Source organism: Rhinolophus hipposideros (genome assembly GCF_964194185.1).
Source record: "Rhinolophus hipposideros genome assembly, chromosome: 19".
NCBI lineage: Eukaryota > Metazoa > Chordata > Mammalia > Chiroptera > Rhinolophidae > Rhinolophus > Rhinolophus hipposideros.
Genome location: NC_138065.1, coordinates 32,723,601 through 32,735,934, shown reverse-complemented (window position 1 = coordinate 32,735,934; position 12,334 = coordinate 32,723,601). Strand labels below are relative to the sequence as shown.

The 12,334-nt window shown below is 36.9% G+C and overlaps 2 protein-coding genes across 2 annotated transcripts in view; both read right to left on the bottom strand.

Annotated features, from left to right (window-relative positions):
- Positions 1 to 4,721: 4,721 nt before the first annotated feature.
- On the bottom strand, positions 4,722 to 5,063 carry LOC308487792 (protein Churchill-like; the record flags this gene model as incomplete). The annotated part of the gene is made up of 1 exon (XM_081026505.1): positions 4,722 to 5,063. The coding sequence occupies one exon, from the start codon at positions 5,061 to 5,063 to the stop codon at positions 4,722 to 4,724; it is 342 nt and encodes a 113-aa protein (XP_080882631.1).
- A 645-nt stretch (positions 5,064 to 5,708) lies between these two features.
- The window catches only part of CR1 (complement C3b/C4b receptor 1 (Knops blood group)), a gene marked incomplete at its 5' end in the record, with an annotated part of 77,014 nt that continues 70,388 nt past the window's right edge, over positions 5,709 to 12,334 (bottom strand). Inside the window, 2 exons of the mRNA XM_081026193.1 lie at positions 5,709 to 6,865; positions 10,959 to 11,066. Of these exons, the coding sequence (XP_080882319.1) occupies positions 6,853 to 6,865; positions 10,959 to 11,066 (121 nt within the window). The 3' untranslated portion in view covers positions 5,709 to 6,852. The remainder of the gene's footprint in view (positions 6,866 to 10,958; positions 11,067 to 12,334) is intronic.

The following is a 12,334-nucleotide window of genomic DNA, read 5'->3' as shown; positions in this document are numbered from 1 at the left end:
AATAAATGGGTGCTATTGTCAACTGCATTAAATATGTCTCTGCCAATTCATCCCTGCATGGGTGTACCGAATACTAGAGAGTTCTGAGAGATCTTGATTTTAATAACTTTACACTCTAAGAACAAAGCTGGATTTGTCTCTAAAAGGAATGAATGACAACTGTCTGCAATTACAACAGGAAGCCTTTCTAAATCAGGCATCACATGCTGACCTATGATGCGAAGCTAATGTCTGCCCCTTAGCCTTGAGATCATTTTAGTGACTGAGTACAAAGGAGAGTGTTGGCAGAGAAAATGAGGAGAGAATGGAGAATATGCAGGTTTTGAACTGTTTGGTAGATCTCCTTCAAGGTTTATGAATGGCAGTAGGCTGAAGATAAGTGTGTGTGGATGTCATTATACAGAGGCCAACTGCTTTAAAATAAAACAATGTCAAATGATATTTTGCCTCCTAAATTAATATATTTACATTCTGCTTTTCCAAAGGTGAGGGTAGCAGCATGAATGGACTTGTAAATGCTTTCAGAAAATGCTCTCCACTGTCCTGGTGAATTACGTATTAGGATTTGTGAAAACCTGAAAGAGAATGGCTTAACAGAGGATAGTGAAGCCATCTTTGTGATGTTGGCCCTGCGAGCTATGCCTCCTCTATTTGCACCTGGCAGCCAATAGCTGTCACTAACAAAGGCATTACTGTGATATGCCACACCCAAAGCAGGCATTCTGAATGCAACCAAATACAAGGAGGGTATTTCTCAGAAGAGACGTATTTTAATTTTGTTACCTTTTGGTGTTGAAGGCTTTAAAAAGTAGATATATTGCAAACCATATTCTATGAGTAGATTTACAAAGATAAAATCTTTTATTCCTTTTTTATTATAATTAATGGTGTAGACAGAAATTTTCATTTAAGCATTATAGTCTTTAACTTACATCTCATACTTAAGTGTACCAAAGAGCAGAAAAACAAAACCATGTTAGAATGTTCGCACTAGATATACCTTTGGAGAGTAATTGTTTCAGCTCCTGCTTTTCAGATGAAAAATGTTAAGTCCAGAGGTTAACAGAATTGCTCAATAATACGATTACACTTAGGCAATATGTTATTTTATACATTGTTAGTATGTACATAGTATTTCCCATAGATAACTGATAAAAAAAATCTCATGGATTTCTTGCAATTAAAAAGTTATAGGCATGAGGTATTTGTTAATCACATTACACTCCATTCTGGAGGAAAAAAAGAATTTAGAATGTTTTCTTATAATGGGCATTTTTAATTCTAATAAAGGCCAATTCACAAACAATTTCTAGTACTCCTTTAAAAGTTACTTCTTCCTAAACCCAGGAAATAATAGAGGTTTGCTAAAGTCCCAACTAGGAAAAGTTTTGAGCCTCTTTTTATATATTTGTGGGTTACTTGCATTTCTCTTTTTGGTGACTCGGATATATATTCTTCGCCCATTTTGGGACAGGTAGGGTGAAGCTTGGTCTTTGAATTATTAACTCTCAATTAAGCCCGTTACCCTTTGTCTGTGATACAAGCTGCAATCTTTTTCTCCCAGTTTGTCAGCTGACTTTTTGGTTATGCTGTTTTTTCCTTTCTTGCATGATTTTAAATTGAACTTCAAGTTGATGTCCAGTTTATTATTTATGTTTATAAATGTAAATGTGGCACAATACACTTTAAAAACAACTATTAAAACCATAATTACACAGAAATTAGTAGTCATATACAAATATATTCTTAAATATCCAGAATGATTCTGATATTTTCTAGAGGTCATTAGTGTGGCCCATAATAGCCATATCAAATGAATTTTTTTAAAGGATTTTACATGCACTATGTTTAATGTCAGTCCAGTAAATACATTTGTACTATATATGTTTTAGATCATATACTTCTTATTCAGAAAGTGAACATATTCTTTTTTGCATATTTAACTAGACAAGCAGTTAGAGGAAATGTTCACTTGAATTCCGATTCAAATTTAGCTGCGCTGTCTTCTCTTGTTCTCTAGTTATTTTTTCCTGCAACTCCTGCTCCATCTTTTGTTTTAACCCATTCATCTGAATATCCATTCCAATTTGATTGCTTTTCAATCTCCAGGGAAATTAAAGTCTCGATTTCCATATTCATTTAGCTTTGTTTTTGTAATTTGAAAGTGTTTCTTAAGTTGTTCTGAGAACTGTGGACCTCAGACACAGATTCGCAGCCCAAATAGTTCCGGTAAAGGAGAGAGAGCTGTGGAAGCAGGACCAGCTGTGGTGGTGGTCACCGCCATTGCTCTTTAAATGATTTTTTTTTTTGGGGGGGGGGGGGTTCAAAGGTCTTTATTCTATTAGATCCAGAGAAGAATTCTAGAAGATGGAAAAGAATCACAAAGCATAGCACAATGTTGATTAAATAACGAAATGTATGAATAGGATCTTGTTTTAAAGTTTTGTAGTATATTTCCAAAATAGAAAATTATACATTTTGCAATAGATGAGGATATCAGTAGGAACATACAAAATTGTACTCTTGAGCTCCAAATGACTAAGTTGGAAGCATTCAAATTCCAAGAAGGGACAATTCAGAGGCTGTAACGGGCTTAGTGCTGCTATTTAAAGTAACGAAGCATTTTCTCTCCGCTTTCTGGATTCATTTCACCAAACGGTTTCCTCAGCAGGTCAGATATAGATTTGCAGAAAGTGGAAAATATTTTCCAGGAATAAAACAACTGATTTCTAAGGAATAGCTGATTTAACTTTTCCAAGCAATAAATCTTGGTCTGACATGCCTAGATTCCTCAGAGTGCAGTCATCTATATTCTCAAGCTCTTCTAACCTTGCCAGGACCCTTATACCTCACTGCACTGAACACTCTTGTTGAGAGGGAGTCGCTATACTTTTACTAGCTGTGTGACCTTGAGTAAGCCACTTAACTTCTTTGTGCTTTATGTTTTTTGGCTCTAAAATTGGGACAACAATAACATCTACCTTGTGGAGTAGTTAATGAGGATTAAATAAGTACTACCTTGCCATGTAGTAAGTACTCAACAAACCTCAGCTCTTATCATTATTCCTGTTCTACAACAACTATTTTCCCTGGTATCAACAATGACCATTTTGCTCACTTTTTTTTCTTATAAGCAAAGCCTTAGTTCAGAATGCCCAAGTCTCTTAGATCTGAAGACAAAACAATTTTGTCTCTAATGCCTGACCCTTTAAAATTTTGTCTCAGAATGAGAAGAGCTAACTAAAACCATCCCATTGTATCTAGTACTTTAAATGCCTTCCAAAGCATTTTACATTCATTATGCTTTTGGATCTTAAGACAATATTTTAAAGGAACTATAATATCAATTCTTATTAGCCCAATTTTATAAAAAGGGGACAATAAAGTGCAGAGTCATGCTTTGCTTAATGGTTAGATGGCTACCAAATGGCAGAGAGGCCTGAATACTAGGGTTTACGACACCCAAGCTAGTGTTTCTCTCAATTATGCAAGATGAGATATTTTAAGATCCCTTTGGGCAAGATGAGACATTTTAAGACCCCTTTGCCCTTTGGGGCAATTCAAAACATTCTATTTATTTATATTAACTAAAGTCCACACTTTATTCAGATTTTCCTAATTTTCACCATATGCCCTTTCTCTGGTGCAAAGTCCCATTCACCTTACCACATTACATTTAGTAGCCATGTTTCCTTAGGCTCTTTTTGGCTCTGCTGTGAGAGTTCATCAGACTTCCTTGATGAATGCACAGTTTTGAGGAACACTGGTCAGGTATTTTGCTAAATGTTCCTCAATTGGAATTTGTCTGATGTTTTTCTGATGATGAGACTGGGGTTATGGGTTTTGAGGAGGAAGACTACACAGGTAAAGTGCGTTTCTCATCCCATCACATCAAGGGCACATGCCATCAACGGGGCTTATCACTGATCACCTGGCTAGTGTTTGTCAGGTTTTTCCATGGTTAAGTTACTTTTCTTTCCTTTTCATACTATACTATGGAAGAAAGTCGCCATGCACAACCCACACTTGTGCTACATACGTTATTTGAGCATATAATGTAGCTACATACATTAGCTACATACATTATTTGAAATTTTTTTGTATGGGAGATTTGTCTATCCTCTCCAATTTATGTCTTTATTTATTCAATCATATATTTCTATCAGTATGGGCTCATATTTATTTTCACACTTGATCTTAGCCAAAAGGCTGAGAAGTGATTCATATTTATTTTCAAGTTTGGGTTATAATCCAATGCTACTTAATTTTTTGTTCAAATTATTCCAGCTTTGGTCACTGGGAATTCCTTCAGTTGGCTCTTGTGTCCCTTTCACATACCCAACCATTGTTTCATTTTTGGTTTTTTGAGTACTTTCTTTTTTGTGTGTGGCACAAGATGCTCCAAGCTCATCTTATATATTTACTGCCCCATTTTTATTGGAACCAAGATCTGGGCACTAAGTGTGCTCTCATTCTCATTATTTTTTAGCCACATAACTACTAACAAAGATGTTTCACTCTGATGTGAGCTGAGAACTTGAGCAGAAGAGCTCAACTCTAGAGAATAGTAACCCCCTAAACTATTTTTTTTCAAAGAATAGGTAAGTCTAAGCAGAGAAAAATGCAAATAATTTCCATCATAAACTAAGTAGGACACACCATCAGTCTTGCTGTGTTATAAACCAACACAACATCGTGACAACAGAACTACAGAAGAATCCTTAGAACAACAGAGCCATTTGCCAGGGGTCATCAGGGAGAATACTGGTAGTATTTTCAGCTTTGCCACATAACAGACACAGCATGGTATAATCCTGAAATTCCTCCATGATACTGAATGTATACTCATGCCTGGCTACTACGTGATGACAATTCTTACACAGATCTGGATCATAAGTAACTATTTCTTCTCCATCTTCCTCTTTCAGAGATTTGTTTGTGATCCGCATAAAATCCCGCTTACTGCACACTGCACATCCTGTAAAATTCAGCAGGAAAGAGCCATTCCCCAGGCAGGTGTTACCCCAGTTGGGATATTCCTTCTCCACACAGTCCCCACACATTGCGATGCCGGTAACAGGGAAGGTCCTCCAGTGCTTCCGGGAAGACGGTTTTAAATGAATTTTTGATCAATAAGGATATGGATCCCTTAGAGACTGTGACAAGGAGGTCAAGAAAAGAAAAAACACAACCCCGTGCCTCAATTCAGCTTAGGCAAGCTACCTAACAATGGAAGATAAGCAGGTCAGAGCAAAAGTGCCGTGGGAAATTTTCGGCCACCCGAACATATCTTCCGTTAAAACCATGTACCCAGTTAAGCTTACCCCAAAACTAGATATCCTGCTGCTGCAGCAAAGATAAGCAGATCCTGTTGCCGCAGCAAAGATAAGCAGAACATCCCCTTACCCCTGGGAACATTCCCTTAAGGAAAACCTACCCCTGGGAACATCCCCTTAAGGAAACCTACCCCTGAAAACATCCCCTTAAAAAATAATAATAACCAGCACCCCTTTTTTCTCCAAGACACATAAATCAGAAAAAGGACAAGTAACAGAAAAGAATAAATAGGGATGGGAAACAGTGCTCAGGGCTCTCGCTCACTACTATGTCAGTGGAGGCTTGAGCCCAGATTCGAATCTGTAATAAAGGCCTTGTTAATTTGTCCAATTCGGCTCCGTGGTCATTTCTTGGGGACTCGCTCCGTAACAGAGACTTCAAGGCCATTTACTGAGAATGTGTCAATACATGTTTATTAATTTGGTAAATTATTAAAAGTCATGCTTTCCTAGTTAATTTAGTGTATTCTGTATCCATTCAAAAGTAAACTAGTTAATTTTACATAAAAACTTATCCTTTTATTTAAATTTTAGTATGTTTTTTATACAGAACACAGTACAAAGTACTTCTAAAATAGAATTTAGGAACTATCCAAAGCTTCCCCCCTCCCCAGATATTTCTCTGGAATAGTCTTAACCCATCTTCCCGATAATCGTTTAATACCTTTTTAATAAACAAAAATTACTTAGTTTTCTATGAGAAAGTGAAAACTGATAAAGCATCTACTTTACTACAATCTGTTTAAAAGGAGTGGGTTCTGCACTATAAACAAAAAAGAGGTGTTTAAACAAACAAGACATATATGTGTAAAGAAACATAAATGAAGAAAGATTAGCAGAGAGTTAAAACATTAACAGTGGTTATCACCAGGTAGTAAAATTATATGTGACTTATTTGTTTTTCATATCTTCCTTCTGCATTTTCCAAATTCTCCTTAATGAGTCTGTTCCATATTACAGTTAACCCTTCAACATGAGTTTGAACTGCATGGTTTCACTTATATGTGTACATTTTTCAATAAATATATAGTTGGCCCTCTGTGTCCCCAGATTTCACATCCACGATTCAGTGAACCACAGATCAGAAACAGTATTTTCATTTAGGCAGCACCACTAACATTGTTCAAGGGTCATCTGTATAATCAATTGAAAATAAGAAAAATGACAAACTTCTAAACAGAAATCCTAGGCATTGCCATCTACCTTTAAGTAGTTGAGACTATTTCTACACCCTAAGTGCAGTCTTTCCCCCTGACTAGATAGTGTGTGCTTTCAGCACAAGGACAGGGGTGATGGAGTGACAGTAATCCAAACTAAGAAGAGGGAGCGTCACTAGACATTGGGAGAGCATCAGCATCTTCGAGGGCACGTTTGCGTCTCTGTGAAGTCACTTCAAAGATTTTATGAGTCTCAGATCTTACTTTTATGAGTCTCAGATCTTACTTTGTTGAAATGAATTGGCTCCTTTCCAAGGATCATTTTAATTCATGTTGTTCTTTGGCTTTATAGTACATTGTCAAGGAAGGACACTGAAATAACAAGAATTTTTATTTAGATGTCTTCATGGTCCACAACTGAACTATCCAGAATTTATATGCTGATAATTATTATGCTGGCATTACACATAAATTTCAAGTTTAAAAGAGGTGTTTATTGCCCTCTGTTGTGGTTGCACAAGAAAGTATGGCATAAATTAAGTTACTGTGTAGATAAGAGAGAGATTAATGATTACCTTTCCTCATTGCTTCTTTTGTCAAAAGAAAAGTGTTCCCAGAGTTGAGCAATTAAATAAAAAGAGCTTTATTCCAGAAAACGTATGTACCACACAAATTATTTCCTTGAATCTCTTTTCTGAACCATGATTGTATCCAGGGAAATAAACAGGATCTGGTAGTTTGAGAAGGATCAGCTTCAGAAAGCATGTGCTCGTCCTCTAATCACAGAGAACACTGAAAGAAGGTATTGTATAGTCTAAGGCAGGGGTGTCCAAACTGCAGCCTGCGGGCCAACTGTGGCCCGGGATCCATTGTTAATTGGCCCGCAGCAAATTCCAAAAATATATTTAGTTTACTTAAATAAACCAGGTGAGGCAATACGTACTTCACCTCGAGTGAGTGGCCCGGCTGTTTGTGTATTTTACCACATGTAGCCCTTGGTTAAAAATGATGAAAAAAGTTTGGACACCCTGGTCTAAGGTATACAGATGCTTCCTGGGCCATGCTGAAGCCTGTTCTTTTCCTTAAGGCCAAGAATACTGTTCTCCCACCAACAGGCAGACCCCCTGATGAGGCCCTTCTGCTCACCTGACACCCCCAGTAATTATTGTCACTGGATCTCTCATCATTGTTCTCTTTCTAGCTCACAAGTCTTCCCAACATCCTGGGTCATCTGTATCAGCATTGAACATTCTCACATCCTTCAACATGCAGCTGTGTCTTTGGAGTCTGCCTCTGACTATTGGGGTCTTCCTCTACCCCTGTACCTGGCCTAAGAGCCAGGTCTTCAGCTTGGTACAGATGCTAACTCACTCCTTATCCACCAGATGTTGCCACAAATGGTTAACATTGTTCCTGTACTTACCTGTGGTCAAAATTGTAATCTTAAAAGAGAAATTTGAGACAAATTCATTAAGGACTTCCAACTTCATTATTAAAAGGTATTTAATAGTCAATGTACACAATTGGAGATGCAACTTGGTGTAAAAGAATGTTTCCAAAAAGTTGAGGATAAATAAAATTTAAATTCATTCTCAAACTGGGATTAAGATTATATGTAGAAATTTGGGGAAATTTTAAAATGTGGTCCTTACTCATAAGTTAATTTAGCATGGGAAAAAAGCCACATAAGCACAGTGTATGGCATACACACACATGTATGACTAATCAAGGTTTAATGAATCAATGAATAAGTGAATGAATGCAATACGTACTGGTTTTGTACGTTTACTGGTTACTTTGTACGTTTATGTTTGGTGGCAGCAAGGCTGTCTATGATTCCTTCTCCACCAAAACACCCCAATAGTTGAGGAAAATAAATGCATCACTCCAAGAGCCTTGGAGGCTAACTCAAAGCATCTCTGAAAGGACAATATTTTCTGTCTTATCTTGAAACCTCCTGCGTTATTTTCCTTCTGCTCCTGTATACATATATTTGTGCTTATATAGAAATAATGATATTTTCCCTTTAAGCTATTGGAATAACATCAGAAAAAATATTCTAGGAAGCCATGCCTTTTCCATTCATAACTTCTAGATCCTCTTGGTATACCAGCCACACATTCCCCAGGCATATGTGAATACTCATTTGAGAAGGATCAAGACAAATGATCGTTAAAGCTTCAAAAATGAAAAGGCCAATTCTGAATTATTAAGTAGCCATTACATTCGATTTGCTTCCCTAAACAGTCATGAAAACAAGTTATTCGACAGAAACAATATGAGTAGAAACCAGACAATAAACAAGGCTTTGCATATTCATTTCTATTTAAGAGGATATTGACCATACCCTGTATATTTTTTGTTTAGGAAAATTTGCCTATATCTTGATTAACTATAAAATGCATTTCCCACCTCCTTTTTCTGTAGCCACTTCCACTGTCTTCTGTTGAATTTAGGATTTCTGGCATGTGTGTAGATATAAAATGCCAGGTTTAGATTAATGCACTTTGATATGAGAAACAGGTAGGGCAGAAAAAAAAAGGAAATTTACTAAAAAAAATGTGATATTCTTGCTTCTGCTTTTCATAGGAGTGGTTTAATCCCTTTCTAGGGCTTTTGGTGCTTTTGTTTCTGAAAATGCCCTGGAAATCTTATGAACAGGAAATTTTGGATTCCTGGGCATAGCCAGAGTAAGCAAGGGCTGGATGAATTCCTTTGCATGATAAAGAAAAATTGAATTTTGAATTTACAAGAAAACCAAAAGTCGTATTGAGGTACCCTGAAAATGCATTACAGAGCTGAACAAAAGGGACAATTGTCTAATGTGAAAGAAGCCTGGAAACAGAAAGCCAAAGTTTAAAGGTGGACTAGCCAGTGAGAAAATTATCATAGTGTGATATAGTTCAGGCTTTGATGAACTTTCCCTCTTAAGGTCCAGATAGAAAATATTTTGGCTCTGTGTGCCACGCAGTCTCTGGATCTCTGTGGCATCTGTAGTTGACCCCCTTATCCGCGGTTTACCTTTTAACAGTTTCAGTTAACCATGGTCAACACTGTTCCAAACATATTAAACAGAAAACCAGAAATAAACAATTCATAAGCTTTAAATTGCATTCTGTTCTGAGTGACATCATGAAATCTTGTGCCGTGCTGCCTGGGACATGAATCAGCACTTTGTCCATTGTATTCACGTTTATATACTCCCCACCCAGTAGCCACATAGTAGCCCTTTGGGTTATAAGATGGACTGTCGCAGTATTGTAGTGTTTGTGTTTAAGTTACCATTATTTTACTTAATAATGGCCCCAAAGGGCAAGAGTAGTGATGCTGGCAATTCGACGTGCCAAAGAGAATCTTTAAAGTGCTTCCTTTAAATGAAAAGGTGAAAGTTTTTGACTTCAGAAAAGAAAAAAGATTATATTCTGAGGTTGCTAAGGTCTGCAGTAAGAATGACTTTTCTACCCATGAAATTAAGAAGGAAAAAGAAATTTGTGTTATGTTTGCTGTCGTAGTTCAAACTACAAAGTATGGCCACGGTGTGTGATAAGTGCATAGTTAAGATAGAAAAGTCATTAAACTTTAACATAAGCATGTATGTATAGGAAAAAAAAACAGTATATAGAGGGTTCCGTACTATCTGTAGTATCAGGAATCCACTTCAGGCCTTGGGATGTATGCCCGCGGATAAGGGGGGACTACTGTATTCAACTCTGCTGTTGCAGTGTGAAAGCAGCCAGAGACAGTAAGTAAACCAATGGGTGTAGTTGTGTTCTCATTAAACTTAATTTACAAAAACAGTTACTTTTTAGTTCAGTGATTTCTAATAATTCTATGTTGTATGCCACATTGGGTTGTAGTATAATTTCCCATTTCACACCAAACTTTTAGCAAACAATTATACATTTACTACACAACAGTTTATGGTAAGGCTACTCTAAAATAGGTGGGATGAATGAAGGGAGAGGATGTGGTAACAAGCCCAGTGGAGAGGACAGAGAGGAGAGAGCAGTCATAGGAGATCAGCCGAGAGACAGAATTCAGTGAAAGTCGGACAGCAGGGGAAGAGGTAAAGTGAAAGTCTTCACAGGATCCTTAAGAGGTCCTGCACATTTAAGGGAAGCTGGAGGGCTTGGAGGTACACCCAAGTGGCAAATGCTTGGGTTCCACAAGAAAAAGAAAACCTTACTACTTCCCAAAGGTTCATAACATCAATGCACAAAATTATACTTAGGAATACTTTGAAAAACAGTGCTTGGGCATGGCACTGACAGAGTCTTCACCCCAAATCACTGGAAACAAAGATAATTCAAGCAAGAATAACAACAAAGGTGTTTCCAGCTCCTGAAGTACTTTCTAACTTCTTTGGCATCAATGATCCAACTAGTGAAATATATTCAGATCCTGTTTCCGTTTTTGATATTTGAGTTGTTGAAAACATTTTGAATTCAGTATATGTATTAGGTACCTGCTATTTTCCTGATTTGCTTGGAGAGATTGAGCATGATGATCACAGTTGCCTTCTTGGGGATGTAAATGGATATTCACTTCTTTAAATTTATCATCTGTATTATTGCTAATTGGTAGGGGAGACAAAGATGGTAAAAATAACTTAATTATACACTTCTCAGTTTGGAAGAAATTAGTCAGTAGGTTTCATTTTGAAATTTAGGGCATAATTTGCCTCAGGTTTCTGAAATCTTTGTAAGATATCTAAAACAAAACAAAACATAACCAAATCCCACTTTTTAAGATTAAGTAAAAAGTTAGATTAAGAAATAATACTAAAACCATCCTACATATTATGTCAGAACTCTAAATAGACAAGTGTTCATTCCTTAAAACAACACATTTCCATATTCCAAAGTAATACCAATTAGTAAATATTGTTACAAGATTGTGATACTTAAGCTTCACAACGTAAAAGGCTTTGCACTGAAATCTTACACAAGCCTTCCTTTTCCCCCTACAGTGAATATACCACTTCTGTATTTTGTACAATTAATACCCATAGTTAAGAGAGCAGCAGTAATTGTCATGAAAGTGTATGAGAACTGACTGTAAAAAGAAGTATTATCACTTTTAAATGTCAATATCAATAGTCATGTGTAAATAACAAGCGCCAACATTTTCTAACAGTCATCACGAGTGAGGCTTTGTGTTAAGCAAGGAAGGAACTCTTATTATTCCTGTTTTACAATGAAAATGAAGTTTAGAGACGGTAGGTATCCTGTTCAGAGTCTCAAAGCTAGTAAGTGAGTGTGAACACAGGTCTCAATGATTGCAAAACCCATGGCCTTTCCTTGTATGCTATTTTGCCTTTTTGGGGGTTATTTAATAAACATTTCATTTTACATAAGTGAAATGATAAATAACACCAGTACCGTAGATTTCAAGTATGCATGGATTTTAGGAATTTAAGAATGGAAGAACAAAGAATTAACTCACTCCACCACTTCTCTCTACTTCTGTAATACTCTTTACTCTCTCGCGGAAATTAGAATGAGGGCTCCACTCAGACAAATAAGAAGACTGAGTCAGGAGCCAAAGGTTTCACAGGATGAGGAAGGGAAAACTTGAGATCCATGCTTGAAGAAGTAAGGGTTCTACATTCAGGTGGGATGGGCTTCCAAAGGGCAGTGACTATGTGGTTAGATGAGCAATGGCCTGAAAGTGGTCTTAGATGGTGAGTGGTACATGGGGTGTGAGAGAATACTACCTTAGTGAGGATATGCTAAATGAATGGCTATCCAGTTGGTTAAGGTGGTTATGAAATAATAGACAATATACATTGTTTCTGCCCCCAGTTCCTGTCACAGATCTTCTGAAATCCTTGTATACTTT